This window comes from Anoplolepis gracilipes, chromosome 5 (genome assembly GCF_047496725.1).
Source record: "Anoplolepis gracilipes chromosome 5, ASM4749672v1, whole genome shotgun sequence".
Taxonomy (NCBI): domain Eukaryota; kingdom Metazoa; phylum Arthropoda; class Insecta; order Hymenoptera; family Formicidae; genus Anoplolepis; species Anoplolepis gracilipes.
Genome location: NC_132974.1, coordinates 12,982,970 through 13,001,849, shown reverse-complemented (window position 1 = coordinate 13,001,849; position 18,880 = coordinate 12,982,970). Strand labels below are relative to the sequence as shown.

Sequence of the window (18,880 nt, the reverse complement as noted above, 5' to 3'; positions counted from 1 at the left end):
AATAGAGAAAGAACAGTGCACTTTTACTTCGAATTCTTCGGCTTTTCCAAACCATCTCGATTCCTCTATCAAGGACTTAACAGTATGTCGACGGGCGCGACGGACGCAAATTATTGTCCGATAATTTTTTTAGACTCTTGTCCAGCTGGGAAAAACGTAAAAATTCTGCCTACTTTATACGCAGAAAGAGAATAGAATTTGTTAAATAAAAAAAATCTCTAAAATATAAAAAATTTGTTCATAGAAATATCACCTGGTAATTTCATGTTTTATTTTGCCGTGATAAGAGGGGGGAGGGCGATAGCTGGACAAGAGTACTTACTTTTTAGAGGCATGCCAAGTTGCTCGGCAACTGCGATGTGCTTGGATATCGGTGGTGATAATGGTGCATTCCCACTTACCTTGCGGTTGATCCTGTCAATCTGCCGATTCTGATTCTCGAGCTCGCTGCCCATGTCGATCGCCATGTTCCTCAGGTTGCCGATCATCGTGTTCACCTGGCCCATGTTCTCCTCCATCTCCGTTTCGCGCGCGTCGTTCGTGATCTTGGCGATGTAACCACTCTGGGGCCCGATGCCGTTGCGGTCGTCCATCACCCGTTGGGGCTGGTTGTTGACGACCTTGCCGTCATCGTTGCCCTTCCACGTGCCCTCGTCCTCCTTAAAGCTGGCGCCTCTGCGCGCGCAAGATCGCGAGCGATGCGATTAAGTTTCATCGCGGGGAAACTTTGTTGACGTTTAGAAGAAACATCGATTTCATACAAATTGCAAATTTAATAATCAATTTCCAGTTTTAATGCGATATTATGCACGCTGTGCATGTTAATTATGTAGACTTGCAATTTGCATCGTCAATTATTATTAATATATGAATTCATTAGATTTTCCTTACGTTATATTAATTTTAACTCACGATTTTCATAAATATTCGTCAGCTTTGATAGTGGCAAAATTCCAAGCTTATAAATGGCAATTATAATTTCATACAATATAGATATCTTTTTTCATATAGAAGTTAAATTTAAAAAATTTCTTATTATTTTTTATTTCTTCAATTACTAAAATTATTTTTTAATTGAATTTATCTTAGCTCGTGTGCAATCAAAAAAATCGTATAGATTACTAATAAACTTGACAAACAGTAGTTTACAGAGTATTTTGTTGAGATTCTTTTCTAAGAAAGAACGAGGGACAGTATGCGAGAAAGGAGAAAGTGACGAGAGAGATAACTAAGACAGTCGTGTCATACTTGTTACAGGGAAGTACGCAAAGGCCGCAGCACTTTTCCATTCCAGTGAGATTCTTCTCGGCCTCCCTCATGTCGGCGTTAATCTGGTCCATTCCCTCCTCGATCCGGTCCAGCTGTTCTGTTTTGTTGTACAAGGAATATAATGTTAGTCAGCCGGCGATAAGGCGACTCTCGGTCGCGAAGACTCGAAGGGGAAAGGGCAACCACGCGAGAAATGATCGTTACTTCTAATTAAACAGTCGTAGCGAGTGCTCTAAAAAGCGAACTAAACTAAATCCGAAATCTAGAAAAGTGTCCACGACACTTCGTCGATAAAACGTGTTTCACGTGATGTGTGTGTAATCAAGCTCCTCTAAAGGGGTAAACAGCTTTAACCCTTTGCGTGGTGGAAATTTCGACTTTACTATACTCATGTTTCACGCGAATCTCGATTCTCCAGTATTCGATTAATTAATTTCTTTATTTAATTATTTATTTCAATCTCTTAATTAATTATTTACAAACAAGTTTCGCGAATTTATCTTCGTTGTTTTAATGTTGCAATTATATGAAGCAAAACGCCATCGCGAAGAGTTAAAGCTCTCGGACACGTGTAGTTTATAAATAGTTCGGAAGAAATAACGTGATGTAATCAAGCGGTCGTTGATTAAAAAAAAAAAAAAAGGCAAACGAAAGGCGCTGGATGTGCATTGCCCAATCCTCTTTCGCTAATTTAATCTCCTGGAGAGAGAGAAAGAGAGAGTGAGAGAGAAAGAAAGATAAGCGACGGTTCGTGTAAAACCCTCACCCAAAGGAAAGGGGCGCCCCTTTTTTTAATTTTCCGAATTTCCGCTCGCCTCTCTCATCTCATTTCCGTGCGATGGTTAGGTTTCATATCCCGGATCAGAAAATCGAAAATCCCACTCTCATGTTCCGCGCAAAAATTCAAGAAAAAAATTTATACTCTTGAATCTTGCACAAACATTTATCGATAAGATGCGGACGCCCTTTACCCTTTCCTTTCAAGCGACTGCGTTCGATTTTAGATTCTACCACGAGGGATCAATCGAGCCGATGGAGATTTTTTGTGTCTATTGACAGAGAATTCATTATTTTCAACGAATAATGGACAAGAAACAAATTATTCATTTTAGATGTTTAATTAATAATTTGATTGACGATTTATTATGTATTGGTGATAATAAAGATAAAAAAAATTGAAATATAATCGTACATTTTGTAATTATAAAAATCAATAATTTATATATCAATAGTTTTAATTATACTCTATCAAGTATATTTTGTTCAATTATTAAAGAATAATTTTACATACGTGAAATTATTATTATTTCAAAATTAAAGACAATGTGAGTAATTTAAATTTTTTAATAATTGCATTCATACAACACAATCTTGTATGAATTATTGTTATTTATATTATTATTATATAAGAAAATTGATACTTTATTTTTTTCTTTAAGCACAGAATCAAGATAAAATTTAAAAAAAAATATGAAAAATATACTGTTCTCCGGAATAAAGGTCGATCCTGTTAAAAGAGAAACATCCGCTCGATGGAACCCCCGAGTCTGCACAAAGTAAAGTGCAACGAAAGCGCGGTAGTTAAGCGAAGAGTTTCCTCTTTGCTTGACGTTCCTGCATCGGGTGATTTTGCTCTGTTATGTGCCTGCCGGATATGTACAGTGAATTAGTTTTTCACGGTGAATGGTGGAATTTTCTAAACTAAGTGTACAGAATATCCCGAAATAGTTCTTATTGTAATTTTTTGGACCGAGACTTGGAAACTATAAAAATTTCATAAAATTGTTTTATATCTTATAAATTATTAGAAATATATAATATAATTATATTATAAATAATAAATATATTATTATTTTTTATTATTTATTCTTAATCCTTACCTTTCGGCTTAGGATGGCTTCCAGCTTACATGTTTTACGTATTTATATATAACCATTTCATATCTTGAATTCTATCTAAATCATATGAGTAGGTTTATTAATTCTAGCAAATATAATCTAAAAATATATTCCATAAAATAAAATAAACTAAACTAAACTAAAATGAACTAAATAACTCCATAAAAATATAGAAAATATAATAAATATAATATATATTTTTTACATACATAAACTATATAATCTATAGTTCGTCGAAACAAAACCTGTCAATCTATTTTTATCCAGAATTTTAAGTTAAAATGAAAATTCAAATTAAAATCAAAAATTACAATTAAATTAAACTGAAAATTAAAACTTAAAATCAAAATCAAAATAATAAATATATATTACAAATATACAATATAATTTTATTATAAATAATAAATATATATTCTTTCTTTCATGATGATAAAGTCTACGTAAAATTTTATCTACAGTTTATTTATATTGTCTACAGTCTAATGTGTTAGATAAATATTGTCAGATAAAATGCAATTATATTGAAGACCAATCCAGTCCAAAACGGTTGATAAAAGAAGTATTTCGAGACACTCTGTATCTACGTAATACTTATAGATTTGACTACAATATATGCAAGTTTGTTTAAAAGTATAGACACCCGGGTGAATACATGTTCGACTAATGTATGTGTAAAGTAAAAACAACATCGTTGTAATGTAACGGGTGTCCGAGGATTACGCACGCGCCGATAAGTAATATGCATTTGGCTAAAAAGCGGAGGCTGGATTCGCGGTTGTTCGCTTGGCATCCTGTCGACTATTATTTCGAAGACGAAAAATACCGCGAGAGATGTCCGTAGTAAGATATAAATGTAAAAGCGCGTGATTACACGCGCATGATAGACTGTTCGCGGATGCGTGTCGTGAAATCTCGATTACGTCTGTTGTCCGCTTTTGTCTTGTTTTCCTCTGTTTTTCTGTAAAGATTCGCATCGCACAATTTTTCACGGAAAAAAAATTTTCGTCATAAAATCAACTGGCATCAAAAGTGGGGGTTTAGCGAGTCGAACTTTTTTACATTGCCATAATACTGATAATAAATTACATCAATTATCGGATTCTCTAATCATTCACTTAGATATTTTATTTATTTTTTATTTCTAATTTCGTTAAATATATATCCGATGCTTAACATTTACAAAAGTATCCGAGGTCTAGAAAGCAATTAACAAGCAATAATTTATTCTCATAGAATAAATATTAAAATTAAAATTTACTAATTACTTTCTCAGACATTCTGCTCATAGAAGCTTTTTTTATCTGCAATTATGCTGCAAAGTATCTCCATAAAGATATCTGTGATTCTGTACCATCTTATTTCTTTTTTTTTTCAGAGAAGTCTGTCTTATTTTAAATACTGGAAAAAAACATTATCTAATTTATAATAAAAAATTTACAAAAAAGAACTCGCAATGTGCGAAAAATCGTGAGATGCCTGAGGGACTTCGAGTAAAAATCTCGAAGTTGCGGAGAGAAGGAGTAAGGGACAAGAATGAATTCAAAGGGAATCGGAAGAAGGGCGAGATAGAGAAAGAGAGAAATACAAGAAGGGCGGAAAAATTAAGTATCGTAACAATCAGTATCAGTTACGCAGTGTGAAAGAGAAAGTAGTAGTAATAATATGCAGACATAGCAATGGTAAAGCCCAAAGTAGCTGAAGAAAGAGAGCGGAAGAGAACCAAAGAAGCGCGCGAGAAGGTCAGAGTTAGCCGAAAAAAAAAAAAAGAAAAAAAAAGTTTAAGCGCTGGGAGCGAAATGTAAGTGAACGGTATAACGATGGCCGAGTGTTGTTGAGTAGCATGTGTGTGTATATGTGTACACAAACACACACACATACATGCTAAATAATATATATATATATATATATATATATATATATATCTCAATAATGGGGGCGTAGCAATAGAATAGCAGAAGTGATGTTTTCCTGGGTTTTTCCTTTGAGACTATTTCATGTATACATTTTACATGAAAGCAATTTATTTTACATGAGAGAAATTGTGCCATGATTTTTCTTCCTTTTACCACAGGCCCTATTAGCTACGTCCCTGATTGTTAAATAAGCAGCAGTGTCTCGATGATGCACGCGTGTAAACATATATATATATATATACACGCGATTATCTCTCGGGAAAAGGGGAAAACGCGGATATAGCGAGGGCCCGTTTTTTTTTTTGCCGTCGACAAACCGTCTGATTTTGGTTTATATAACATTTTCGACCCCGTCTGATTGTTATTCGTCGATTGTTACGATGTTTATAATCTTTGCTAATCGCAAGAATAGACGAGGATCTTCAAGAAAAGTCACAAAATTAATCGATATTAAATTAGCAAGAATAAAGAGAAAAAGTTCGGAAAGAAATTGAAGAGTAGATAATAGAGAATGATAACAGATGGCGAAATATCACTTCTTGATGAATTGAAGCGGAGAGCAAATGACATTTATCAGGAAATCGATTTCTGAAACTGTGCTTCGGAATCGAGGGTCCTGCTACCGATCCCCCTTCCCCCTTTTTTTAGGACAATCTGTACAAGAGACGTGTGCGAAATACGCGGCAATATTTCGCAAATTATGGTACGTGAACAGATCTAAGGAAGTGAAGGCGCTACAGGAAAACGCTACTTCCGTTTATCTTTCCGGCAAGCACTGCGTTTATCGCTTATTCTCGCGTGTTATCACGCTCCCGGGATATCGCCGCGTATTTTTCAACAGGATAAGAAAAGTATTCGAGCGCACGCTGTTGTCCATTTTCCCGCTATAATCGACCGATTGATTATAAAAATTAATAATTATTATGAAAAAATGGATCTGAAATTTTTACCACGACAAGGGATCAAATATTTATAGCGACAAAATTGCAATGGACGAGTACTATTCTTATCCATGATATATCATATTTGTATATACATATTTTGATATGTGTGTATATGTATACTCTGTAAAATTGTCGGTTGTCGCTGCGAAGAGCGAAATCGCTTTTTAAGTATACATTATATATATATATTTTTTTTTTTTCGATTATCTTTTCTCTTTCTTCTTCGCGACCCTTCGGGATCTGTCTATTGTTTATGTTTAGAGGCTAGAGTGGAAGTGGCTTACCGCCTTGCTCGTCCAGCATTACGAGGGTTTTCATCCCGACCTCGTGGCTCTAAACAGGCAACCGACAGGCAATCAGCGACGTGTTAAACATTGAGAAAAAGTTACATCGCCGTCGGGACGCTCCCTCGCCTCGCTCCGCGGTGGTTCCCTCCCCGGAAAGGAAAGGTCCGAGGCCCCCCGTGATATTTTCACCAGTGCCAACGCGGGGCGAAATGAAGTTCGGGAGAGAGATATGAGAAAGATAATGATAGAAAGAGAGAGAGAGAGAGAGAGAGAGAGAGAGAGAGAGAGAGAGAGAGAGAGGGAGGGAGGGAGGGAGGGAGGGAGGGACGATGAGAAAATGTCGGAGCGGCGAGGGGGCGCGGACGACCAATTTTTTTTTCAGCCTCAACTAATTAATCTATTATGCGTATATCAGGGGATGAATGAGTGGAGGATGGAGATATGACGACGTGACGTCAGCAAGTGCTAACATCGCAGGTCAATAATGACGATTGTGAAGGAGGGGATCGTAGGAACGATGAGAGAGGGTTCACCCTGTTGCTCTTTTCCTATTAATTTTTAAGGCGTCGGATGAACAAAGATGCAAAAATACTTAATCTATTATAGATATTAAAGAAAAATGGATAAATGATGACGTATGGGTCTTGACGCTCCTTCATGACGTATTTGATGGGAAATATTGAGAATTAGCAGTAAAAAGCATGTAAAATAACATTCGTAACAATTCTTCTTCCGCGAATCTCAGAAGATGGATAGAAAACTCGTTATAAATGATGATAAATGAAAATGATACTATTTTAAACACTGAAATGAAACATATTGGAATAAAATTGAGATAAACCTACGAGCTTTTCGAAACAAGGATTTATGATTTACTCGATGCTGATAATCTTTCGCACTCAAATATTTATATAAATGCAATAAATATCTGTCTAAAAATTTTCAATAACAGTACATTTTATTATTATGTGGATAAAGCAAGATTTTATAATAAATGTAAAAAGAAAATTATTCGGAAAAAATTACATCAACTCTGGTCTATACTGTTTTTAAGTAAAGAAAAAAAGGATCAGAGTTTCATTAAAAACTATTTTATTGAAAAAAAAGGATCAAAGTTTCATTAAAAATTATTTTATTAAAAAATTTAATAATATAGTTTTTAATGAAAACAATAAAATCATTATTTCTCTATATATTTTAAAACGAAAATTATATAAAAAGAGAATCTCTTCTCCTAAATTTATATATTTTATTAAATTAAAATAAATTATTCATTCAAATTAAAATAAACTTCAAATTTACAGCGCATATTTATTTTCAAATAAATAATATTAATTTCTCAATTTCACGATAATTGAAGTGAAAAAAATTAAAGAGTCTCATATTTCTGAATGCGAATGATTACATTGACACACACCTGACGTGTGACGCATCCCGAAGAAGTAAATGAATATACCAGAGCAGAGCAAAGCTAGAAAGGAAGTGGCGAAGGCAAAAAAGATAGAGAAACAGACAATTAAATATAGTCAAAGGTAAAAGGATATAATAAACGGGACATCCTTCAAGAGAAATATCCCGTAGATACACTTAGTAGACATCGATAGAACATCATGCCGTTGAAAGATATAACATCGGAGATTAGTATCAAGGATCGGGGGAAACAAGATTGGGGTAACAAATGGAATTTCATCGGATGCCCTAAACATGACAGGCCTAACAATATAAGAGCGATAATGTCGTTCAAATAACTCGATGTAGATGACGATGTCGTCACGAGTCAACCAAGTCATCCGCTAGCGATGCGAGAGGATTGTTCTCGTCATCGTGATATCTCCCGTCATTTGCCTTTGCTCGATGACAGCCGAAACAGCGGATGGATCACTCTCGACGAAGAAGAGTAACGAAAATCGACTCGCACGGTCAGCTGATTGCATTTTCATCGAATTATTAAATATCAATTATGTTTATAATATCATTAAAAATGCAGACGATAATATTCCGTGACTTTTTATTTAGATGGAAAAATATATCTGTCAATAATAATGAGTAACTAAATTAAAACTTTACAAATTTTTCTCTGCTTTAATTGATATAAGATTTTTCAAAAAATAATATATACTATTTACAATTTTGCAGCAAAAATAATTAATATATTAAATAGAAAAAAGGGATAAAATTGAGTAAATATTAAATATGATTGCTACATAAATAATAAAAAAATATATCAAATTAATTATTTCTTTCTCCTCCCCCCTCCTTTATATATTGACAATCAAATAGCGCCGCTGTTTTTTTTTACAAAAATGTAAGAGCAAGTAATATCGTAAAAATGATTTCGGTCGACCGTCCGTATCGATTTTTCGTTTCATCTGACTTTGTCGGCATTCTAATAATCACGCATTGGGAACGTGCTCTTCTATATGAAGGGAAACGCAAATTGACATGGCTAACGAGGGGCGCGCACGTGTTACTTCGTTCTTCGCTTCGCGTCTTTTTTCTTTCCTGTCAGCTTTTTTCCTCTCATCCGTTTTACTTTCCTTGTTACATTAACGTATTATATTCATCGAACTTGTCGCATCGCTCGCTCGTTCTTCGCAAAAGAGAGATAGAGATAGAGAGAGAGAGAGAGAGAGAAAGAGACGGTGACTTATTGTTGTTTTACTGAGAAACTGCTTACCGCCTTGGTGGTCTAACATCGTCAGAGTGTTTGCTCCGATCTCCTCAGTCTACGACAGGGTCATCAAGGTGCCACATATTAACGGAAACGAAAGAATCGTTTTTCTCAGTAGATGGGTGCGAGAATTAACTGCGGAACAAAGTCACAGACAAAAAAGCAACAAAATCGCGCGGGCACGTCCCGTCGATTCAAAAGCGACAATTTTGCCTGAAAGCAAACATTGTCCTCGAAATAATACGCTCATGCGGCGTAAATTATTGCAAAAATATTAACTCTCGCGTTTATATTTATCGCAATTTTATATATATATTATATAAAATTGATAAATTGCCTTGCCATTATAAAAAAGAATATCCAAAAAATAGCGCTCTTCGACAAAACGTGCCGCACATAACGAAAAAATTAAAACATATTTATCAAAGTTAAAACAGTAATAATATAAAAACTTAATAAAACAGTAATATAAAAATATAATATAATAATAATAATAATAATAATATTAAAATAAATAAAGACGATAAAATAAATGAGAAGATCCAGAGGCAGCTCGCAATTATGTCATTAAGATATATGATCTTAATCGCAATGATGTCAACCATAATTGCTTGCTCACCCCTTACATAAATCAGCTGCAATTACCATGGCGTTTTGCGATTAACTAAATTATTTATTTTTATATAATAGAAAATTATTATTTAATAACAGAAAATTATTTTCATGAACAATAAATGAGAATTATTCAAATAATTCGAATTTCCGGATTTCGCTCAATTTTAGAATAATTTCAAAAATTACTTGAGAGTTGAAGATTAAATTCCAACTAAATTGATCTAATTAATCTATTAAGAACTTTTTACTTGAAAATCTTTCTTCGCGTTATAATCACAATTATAATTAGTCACAATTGCAACCAATTTATTGCTTACGTTAAAAATCATAGAAAAAGAGAGAATAAAGAGAACAACGATGACGGATACGACGTCGACGATATTAAGAGTAATGACGATTGACGATGAGCGTAAATAAGCGACTTGATAGAGATATCGGCGAACAAGAGACGCTACCTTTTGACGCTTGCAATAAAAATTTCTCCACGAACAAATAAACGTGAAAGTTTATTAAATTAAATCTTTCAAATTATTCTTAATTATATCTTAAATTTAGTTTTTCGGATAAAATAATTTTTTAAGAAAGGTATATAAAATATTCAAAAGAAAGAAAAAAATGCGATATGTTAATTTAGACTATACCAAAGAATTTTGAGACTCTTCTTCTCAACAAATTTCATACTAATTTTCTAATAAATTTCATCCTAGTATATCTTGATAATATCGATGATTGATAATTAGTGATTGAAAAGTACGATGATGGTCGGTGCGTCTCTTGAGCGTCGGACGCTTTCGTTTTTTCAGATAAATACACGCGAATTGACGAGAACGAGACGATAATGATGACAATGATCACATAACAGCGGCAATCACGTTAATTGTTAATTACTCTTGCCGTGCTAATAGGCGATTAGCGCGCGATTGGCGCGATCGCGCCGAGCGGAATTTCTTTGCGACTTTGCGGTTTCACTCTCGCGTTTCTCGTTCGTCCACTTGGCACCGAGTTCCTGTTGTTTTTCGATTCTCGACATCGTTTCAATTTCCATATTTGTAAATATTATTACTAATATTATTTATAGCCTTTCCTAACATTTATATATTGCATACGCACACATTTTGACCAGCGACTCGAAAATCAAAGCGGGGACAGTATCTACTTTAGTAAGACGACGGCCGACAGAGAATAGTTGCACGTTGGATGCACAAATTGCAAAATCAAGGAGAGAGGAAATAGATAGATAGAAAGAAAGGAGATGACAGAAATGTATATCAGAAGTAAAAGAGGAAAGAAATGAAATAAGTTACGACAGACAAGACAGATATCTACTGTCACAAGCGTTAACGAGTTATAGAGTATATACTCTCTTGAGATATATCTACATTAGATAGACAAATACATGTTATATATATATATATATACATATATAGAGAAATATATGTATGTAGTTATATATAAACAATACGTATAGACTGAAAGCGACACAGCTCTGTAAGCTTCGCGGCTGGCTACTGGAATAGTATTTGTGTATAGTAAAAAGATTAAGTATACACAGAATTATACAGTAAATCCACAGAAATTACAGTACGTGTGTCTTGTGAAATTGGGATCGATCGGGCTAATTGCGACACGAGCGCGAAGTCGCGACTTTTAATGATTAACGAGGTAGATGACGAAAGTGATGCTGAAATCAATATTACTCGTAATCGCTTTATGGCGACCAAATCACATTATGATAAATTAAACGCTCAACTGGTGACCGTGGCCATTGCTCGATAATTGTTGATGACGATGAGAGATGATAATCTTCCATAATAATATTATTTTATAACTTTACTATATACTAGAGTAGATTATGCATGTAAATTATATATATATAATTTTCCTATCAATTTATATATATATATATATATATATATATATATATATATATATATATATATATATATATATTGCAAAGATTCTTTTTATAAAACCAGCCTTTTTATAAAGAGCCGAATTTTTATAAACTATTTTAAAAGAAGCCTTAGGCTTTTATAAAAGGCTGAATTTACAAACAAGCGATATATTTAGATTGTTATTTGGAACGTAATTTTTATTCATTTTATTGCCATCTAAATTTTATACAAACACACACACATACTCACACACATATATATTTTTTTTTTTAATTTTTTTATTTACTATACAATATAATTTAGACGGCGATAAAATAAATAATCATGTTCTAAACAATTCTAAATATATAATAATATATTTGAACATCGAAAACTGTCGCGATGTCCCAATTAACCCGGTACACATCTGGTATATGAAAGCAAATGCGAATAACAGCGTTTGACAGATGAGGGGGCACTTAGCACGCTTCTAAATTTCGCCACATCGGTAAAGAGTGTAAAAAAAGGGCGGTGGAGGAAGAAACTCGAAGACACGATAAGGGCATTCCCACATGTCACATGCCATTATTGCATTTTACTGCGCGCGATCGCATCCAGCGTGTCGTCTGGATTTGGAACAAAAAGTATCTGAATCTACACGAAGAGAAAGAGAGAGAGAGAGAGAGAGAGAAAAGGGCGCGAAAGAAAGGGCGAATAGTGTGAGTGTAAATGAGCTACACAGGAAGAAAAACGACGGGATATATGGGGAGAAAATAAAAACCAAATGATCACGATTGATTACACCATCTGAACAACAGCTGTTAATTGTACACGAGAGCAGTTCGATCTCGTTAAGCGGTTCATACAGCATCCAACAGCTTGCGCGATACACACGCACGCACACACAACACGCATACACGTACAAAGAAAAATTAATAGAGAAAAACTGTTCTTTTTATATATAAAAGATGTAAGTAAAAGGGGGGAAACAGTCTTAATATCGCGAGGAATCTATCTATAGATCGATAAAAAAAATCTATATTAATAATAATACTGATATATATATATACACTAATAAAAATACGGATAAAGAGGATATCACAAAATATAATATGGTTATGTGAAAATTAAAAATATTGATAAAAAATCAAAGGAGATTAAGTGCGATGACGCTCGTTTTTTTTTTTTTTTTTTTTTTTTTACACAATTTAAAAATTCGCTCGTTGGATCGTGTACGAGCCGCTTCAACGTCAACGCTGGCAAATAGCGACAGCGATAGCAGAGCAGCAGCGATGATTGATTTATTGATAGAGGCCCATTTTCACATTATGCATATCGCGAGCGTAGTATGTATATGTATATGCTATAAGAATATTCTCTGTCACGTTATTGCAGCAGATTTGTCCATGTGAATGGTGAAATGTAAAAATGAGCCTGAACTAGTTCACGTCGTGATTGCACAAGCCGCATATTGGATCGCAAAATTCCGCACAAATTCCATATGCACCGAGAAAGCTTGTAGGAAATTAAAATAAAAAAAAAATGCACCTTTCAGTTTGCTCGCGAATGATGAAAGCTGCGAAGAGATTATACGCGGAAGAAAAGCACACATTGCGCAAATTCTTAATTACTTTTTAAAGTACAGGCTGTGGCCCATTTGAAATGCCTTGTTTTTATTTAATTTTTTTTATATAAAAATAGGGCGTTTCAAATAGGATATCCTGTCGAAAAGATTTATTTTTTTGACGAAAAGTCAAAGTCGATTGATAAAAATTAGACGGACGAAAACTTTATCAACGATCCAAGACACAGCCGTAGTGTAATGTTACAAGTAGTAACGTTAGTAATATCAGCAGAGAGTATCTCAGTGGTATGTCAGTGATAGCGATGGTGTTGTAATCAGTAGTAATCATAGTAGATCCGGCACAGTATACAACTTGCAATTGTGCAGTGGCAGTTGGCTGTAGGTCCCCTTAATTAAATTTGCTAATCGAGCGCGAAATGATCTTCATGGACGATTTCCGCGGATTGTTTCTGCCTCTTCAGTATTTAGGGAAATAAAGATGATTAGGGTACAGAAAGAGAAAGAGAGAGAGTGTTAAAGCTCCGATCGAGCTCGTGTCACGTTAAAAGCATGGCATTATGTCGTTAAACCGCGTCAAAGCCTGTAATTTCAGGCACATTAAATTAAGCGTAGATTAATCGATATTTTCCTATTCAAAGAATTGCCTTTCGTGTACGAGACGGTGGTATCAAACTATCTGAACTGGAAAAATCGACTTCTAAAAGACTTATCTTTCGCCTGACGGCCGACGGAAAACTCTCGCGGAATCCGCATCTGCTTTTGCAAAATCCGGAACTATTATTCGCGCAAACGTTTGTCGGATTGGAACGCGGCGAATATCCGGCGCATGTCGTATGACCATAATTAACGGGGGTGGGGTGCGGGATCGCGGGGGGGGGAGGGGATGGCAAACCTATATCCGTAATATCTCGGGCCCTGGTAGGACTGAGTGTGTTAATGGAACAATTTCCGTCTCTGATTAGCAGCTACAACCCGCGAGCGTTTCGACTCTCGAGATCACTGCCCTTGTTAACCCTTTCGGTCGCTTTATCGTCAGATTTATATCAAATACAAAATTTACTAAGAACCTATGTTGTTAACATTTTTCATTAAATTAAGGATTCTTCGCTAATTATATCGTGACCGAAAGAGTCTGTATTTAATCGTTATACCGTAGTGAGTATGTGTGTGTATTATATTTGTGTGTGTTTAATTATTAACGCGAAAATAATTACGTAGGCATATTTAAGAGATCTAGCGGATATCTGGAATCATTAAACCTCTCGCAAGTAGCAAACATAAAAAAAATGCGTTTAGGATGAAATCTACAGGATGTTCCGCATGACTTCGACATGGAAGAAGGAAAAATGCGAGAATAATCTTTGTATCTATTAAATATTTTAATTTAAGATAAATGTAACTCTCTATGAAAAAGATAAAATGTATAGCATATACAAAGAAGAAGAAGAAGAAGAAGAAGAAGAAATGTTAGAATAAAAATAAGCTCCTTTCTTTAAACGTTAAAAATTAATTCTACAACTAAGCAAAAACTATATCTATATCACACCTAATTTGTGCATATAAAAGAGATATAAAAATATAAACTTTATGTGGTATTGTTTTGTTTCCCGCAATTTTCTCATCTCGAGACCCTGTCATGTGTATGCGTGTCATGTGCGTATCATATGCGTATGGAGGGAGAAAGACACTCGCGGGGGTAACACGCTTGCGAGTAAATAGACGGTGTGTTAAATCGTAAAGGTGTGTGCGGTGACTACGAAAACGAATATAATTTTCTTCGTTCCTTCACCTCCTACCCTCTCGTTTTCGATTATTACTTAATTGCTAACAAGCGGAATTCACTCACCTCCCTGGTCGTCGAGTGCGACCAGAGTGCGGATGCCAGCCTCCTTGCTCTACGACAGACAGAGGCAGCACAACACAGACAACCACCACCAGTGTTAGAGAGCGAGAGATAGAGAGAAAGAGAGAGATAGACAGATAGAAAGAAAGAGAGAGAGAGAGAGAGAGAGAGAGAGAGAGTACATCTTCACTCTTTCTTCATATCTTTCTTTTAGTAAGTATAAAGTAGTAATATTAGTAGTATATATTAGTATAGTATATAGTTAAGTATATATATTTTTATATATATATATATATAGAAAAAGAGGTATATATGTAATGGATAAATCGGTGATGGGTAATTGGGCAAGCAAGAGGTGGATATTGTGGCCGGATATGTTGAGGTAGTGATGCGCGTACAGAGTGGGACCAGAGTGAGAAGTATTCTTTTTATAGGGGCCTCTCTCGTTTTTTTTTTCTTTTCTTTTTTTTTCACTTTCCTCGTGATACTTGATTTTTTTTTTCTCATTCGGTCTATCACGGACGACGTCGCGGCGCGCCCTCGAGCTCGCCTTACGGCGTACTGTTATATATATATATCGATACCTGCCCGGGACGCAGAGATAGGTGGGCAGAGACGGGCGGGCAAGAGCGATTGTAAAGAAAGAAAGTATAGTCCCGACCGAAGGTACCGTCAAACGCGGTGAGACGGTACGAACGTGTCGGCATGTTCGGTTGTTGCTTGTTGTTGATGTTGTTGTTGTTGTTCCTGATGTTGTATCGGTCAATGGCGATGTTGTTGTTGTTGTTGTTGATGTTGCTGTTGTTCATGTTGTTGTTGTTGTTGTAGATGTTGTTCCTGTTGCTGTAATTGTTGTCGCCGTTGTTGTTGTTGTTGTTGTTGTTGTTGTTGTGCGTTTATATATTTGTTTTTTTTTTTTATTTATTTATTTGGCGGATATCTTCCTTCTGACAAAGAGCGCGCGTTTTTTTTTTCAGTCTTTGAGATTCTTTTTGTTTGTTTCTTTTTTTATTTTTTTTTTTCATTTTTTGCGATATTCTGTGAGTTCTGTGAGAGCTGGACAGTTCTAATCTCCCGATCGTCGTCGATCATCCCTGCGTGCCTCCTCTCTGTCAGAGAAGAGTCCAGGAAGGATCGAACGCGATCGAGCAGATCTACGGCTGCAGTGTTATTTTTTTTTGGGCGGTAAATGGGGATTTCTTCTGGACACCCAGTAACGAAAAGAGCGGTATATAGTAAAGTGTGTAGGGGTAGGTAGGTAGAGGTACACCGCAGGATACAGAATAGAGTACGCTTCCATTGAGTTAGATCCAATGCGCAAGGCAAATCACAGGCCCTGCGAGCTCCCTTTGAGTCACGAATGTGAATGTGGAATCGGTCAAATAAACGAAAGAAGAAGCACAAATAAGAATTCATCATTAAATAATTTGATGTGTCGAATACTTTGGAACTTACAAAAATTATAATAACTAAATATATATATCTGAAAAAAAAATCAAAAATTACAGATGTAAACGAAAATGGCATCTAAAAACATAAAGCAATATCACACGTAGACATTTATTAACATAATTATAAAATAATAAAATATATAAATTTCAGTTCTTTAAACTCTGCGGTTAAATATATAATCTCCTGTTCCTCTCATAATCGACTTCAATCAATATTAATTTTGATATAACTATTACGATAATGCATGTGAAAAAAGATTAATAGAGACCGGTAAAAAATTCCAGTTGGAGATACTTCGAGACTCAAAGGGTTGCAAGTACCTGGATAAATGCAAAACACACACGCACACGTAATTGAAGTAGGACGGGAGATGGGAGGGTGACGGGCAGCGAGTAAGTGAATGCGCGAACGAATGAATGAGTGAATGAGCGAAGTGAATAAAATGATCGATGAACCGAGAAGGGAAAAAGGATAAGCGACAATTTGTTTAACGGTTTCCTTTTTCTTATTTTTAACAGAGTCTCGTTTAATTACAGACCATATTTGCATGTATCACATTTAACGCTAAATGCGGATATCCGATTCAAATTTTTTCACCTCGTTAATTAACGCGAGCGAGTAAAAAAAAAAGTATCGAATAAAAATGTATGGAACTCGGATAAGTTGCATTTAGGATTAAATAACACGCTAAATAGAGGCGAGAATGTAAAAGAGAATCTGTATGATTGATCGATTTTATTGACAACTTGTCAGTCGCGAAAATTGCGATATATCTTTCATGTTTTGCTCTTTTCCTCATTCGGCTTGAAATACAAGCGTGCATATCGGTATAAAAAAATATATACATATAATTGTGGAAGTGCGTAAGATTTTGAGTGATAGTTGATAGTGACGAGCATGTAAAGTATGGGTAATCGCGATCAATAAAATCTAGATAAGGTTTGAATGATAAGAGAGAACGAAGAGAAAAATAATAAATAAATATTTTTTTTGTCCTTACTTAAAATATTTAATTCTTTGCACTTAAATGTTATATTAAAAAATATCAAATATATAAGTATATCAAAACTCTACAATAATATTATATTTCTACTGATTGATTAGTGATGCAAATAACAATAAAGCACTACAGTATATATTGAAATACAAAGAATTAAATATATATCTGTCAAACTTCTTGAAATATATAAGTATGCAGAATGTCCCAGAAAGAGAGATACTAATTGTAACATTTTATTCTATACAAATCGAATTGACCTTTCCTTAGCGAAGATTTTATTACAATTAATTAACAAATAATTAAAAATAAAATAACGTAAAGATTTAAGAAAATATCTTATTATCGTTAATCTGCAATTTTTCTCACATACGAAAAAAATATGTAAATAGATAAAACTATAATCATAACTTATATGGCTAATCTTTTTAAAATGTTTTAAAAACCAATTATTTTTTTATTTTCAATAATTTTTTTTACCATTTCTTTGAAAGAATTTCAAGATTATAACATTATCATTACAAAACTTTGTCAAGTAGAATAAAATTTTTGCCGAGGAAAGATCGATCTCTGTTGCCTCGATTTCTTTGCAAAATAGATTTTTATGAGACATCCTGTGTATGTGTATATATATATGTATATATGTATCTCGATAAAAAAATATATTTATTTTGTATGAGAGCGTACCCTGATGTGCACTGATAATGAGTATTGATTATATTTTGATGATAATTTCTAAAAAGAGCGACAATACGATGCACTGAAGAGGGAAAGTGGACAGTGGCTTGCAGAGAGGGAAAAGACGAACGCACACAAACAAACAGCCAGGCAGCCAAAGCAAGGCAGGCAACAAAATTTCATCGATCGAAAAGCAAAACTAGCGACAACAATAATATCGAATATATTCAGAAAAGTTATGTTTCATATTCTGTTATATAAATAATGTTATGCCTTCCTATCACGCGACAAACTTTTACCAAATTTATTCAAAATATTAAGCTTGTCTTGCATTCGATAAAAAAGTTCAAATAAGAAAGTTCAAAAAATCTCAAACTTCAAAAAATTTTGTTGCAAAGAAATACGAGAAAAGTTAAATTTAGATCGTTTTTTTTTATGTAATAATCATTTGCTAATTGAAAAAAGATAATATTATCGGAAAAATCTAAAAGCTCGTGTTTGTTTATTTCTCTATTCTAACATTATAATTGCCGATAAAATAATCCGATCGCAACCCTTTCACCTTATTTTTCACATTCTATTTTTTATATATATATTCTAAATACATTTCCGAGGGAGAAAAAAATGACAATTACAACATTGATTTTATCGTTTTAAATTCTGACTTGTGTCAAAGGTGATCAAACAACAAATTTCGGAAATTAATTAACATCTCTACTATATTTTTTCTAGATTCTTATATCGCTTAAACGTGAACAGTCGCTGATTGCTTTTTCAATTTACGAAATCTCGTAAAAAGCAGGCAGAGGCAATCGAAGCAGGCAAGTGTAGAAATCGCGGATATCAAGGCAAGC

General features: G+C 34.4%; 1 protein-coding gene across 5 annotated transcripts in view; it reads right to left on the bottom strand.

The window, feature by feature from the left end:
• Snap25 (Synaptosomal-associated protein 25kDa) overlaps nucleotides 1-18,880 on the bottom strand; it is a 39,973-nt gene that overhangs the window by 7,196 nt on the left and 13,897 nt on the right. For 2 of the 5 annotated variants that reach the window (XM_072892941.1, XM_072892939.1), the window contains exons 4-6: nucleotides 6,309-6,357; nucleotides 1,249-1,366; nucleotides 402-675 (exon numbers count right to left, since the gene is read on the bottom strand). In XM_072892941.1, coding sequence (XP_072749042.1) covers nucleotides 402-675; nucleotides 1,249-1,366; nucleotides 6,309-6,357 — 441 coding nt within the window. Of the gene's footprint in view, nucleotides 1-401; nucleotides 676-1,248; nucleotides 1,367-6,308; nucleotides 6,358-8,988; nucleotides 9,038-14,902; nucleotides 14,952-18,880 lie in introns of all 5 variants that reach the window. The other 3 variants (XM_072892940.1, XM_072892934.1, XM_072892938.1) reach the window with 2 other exon arrangements.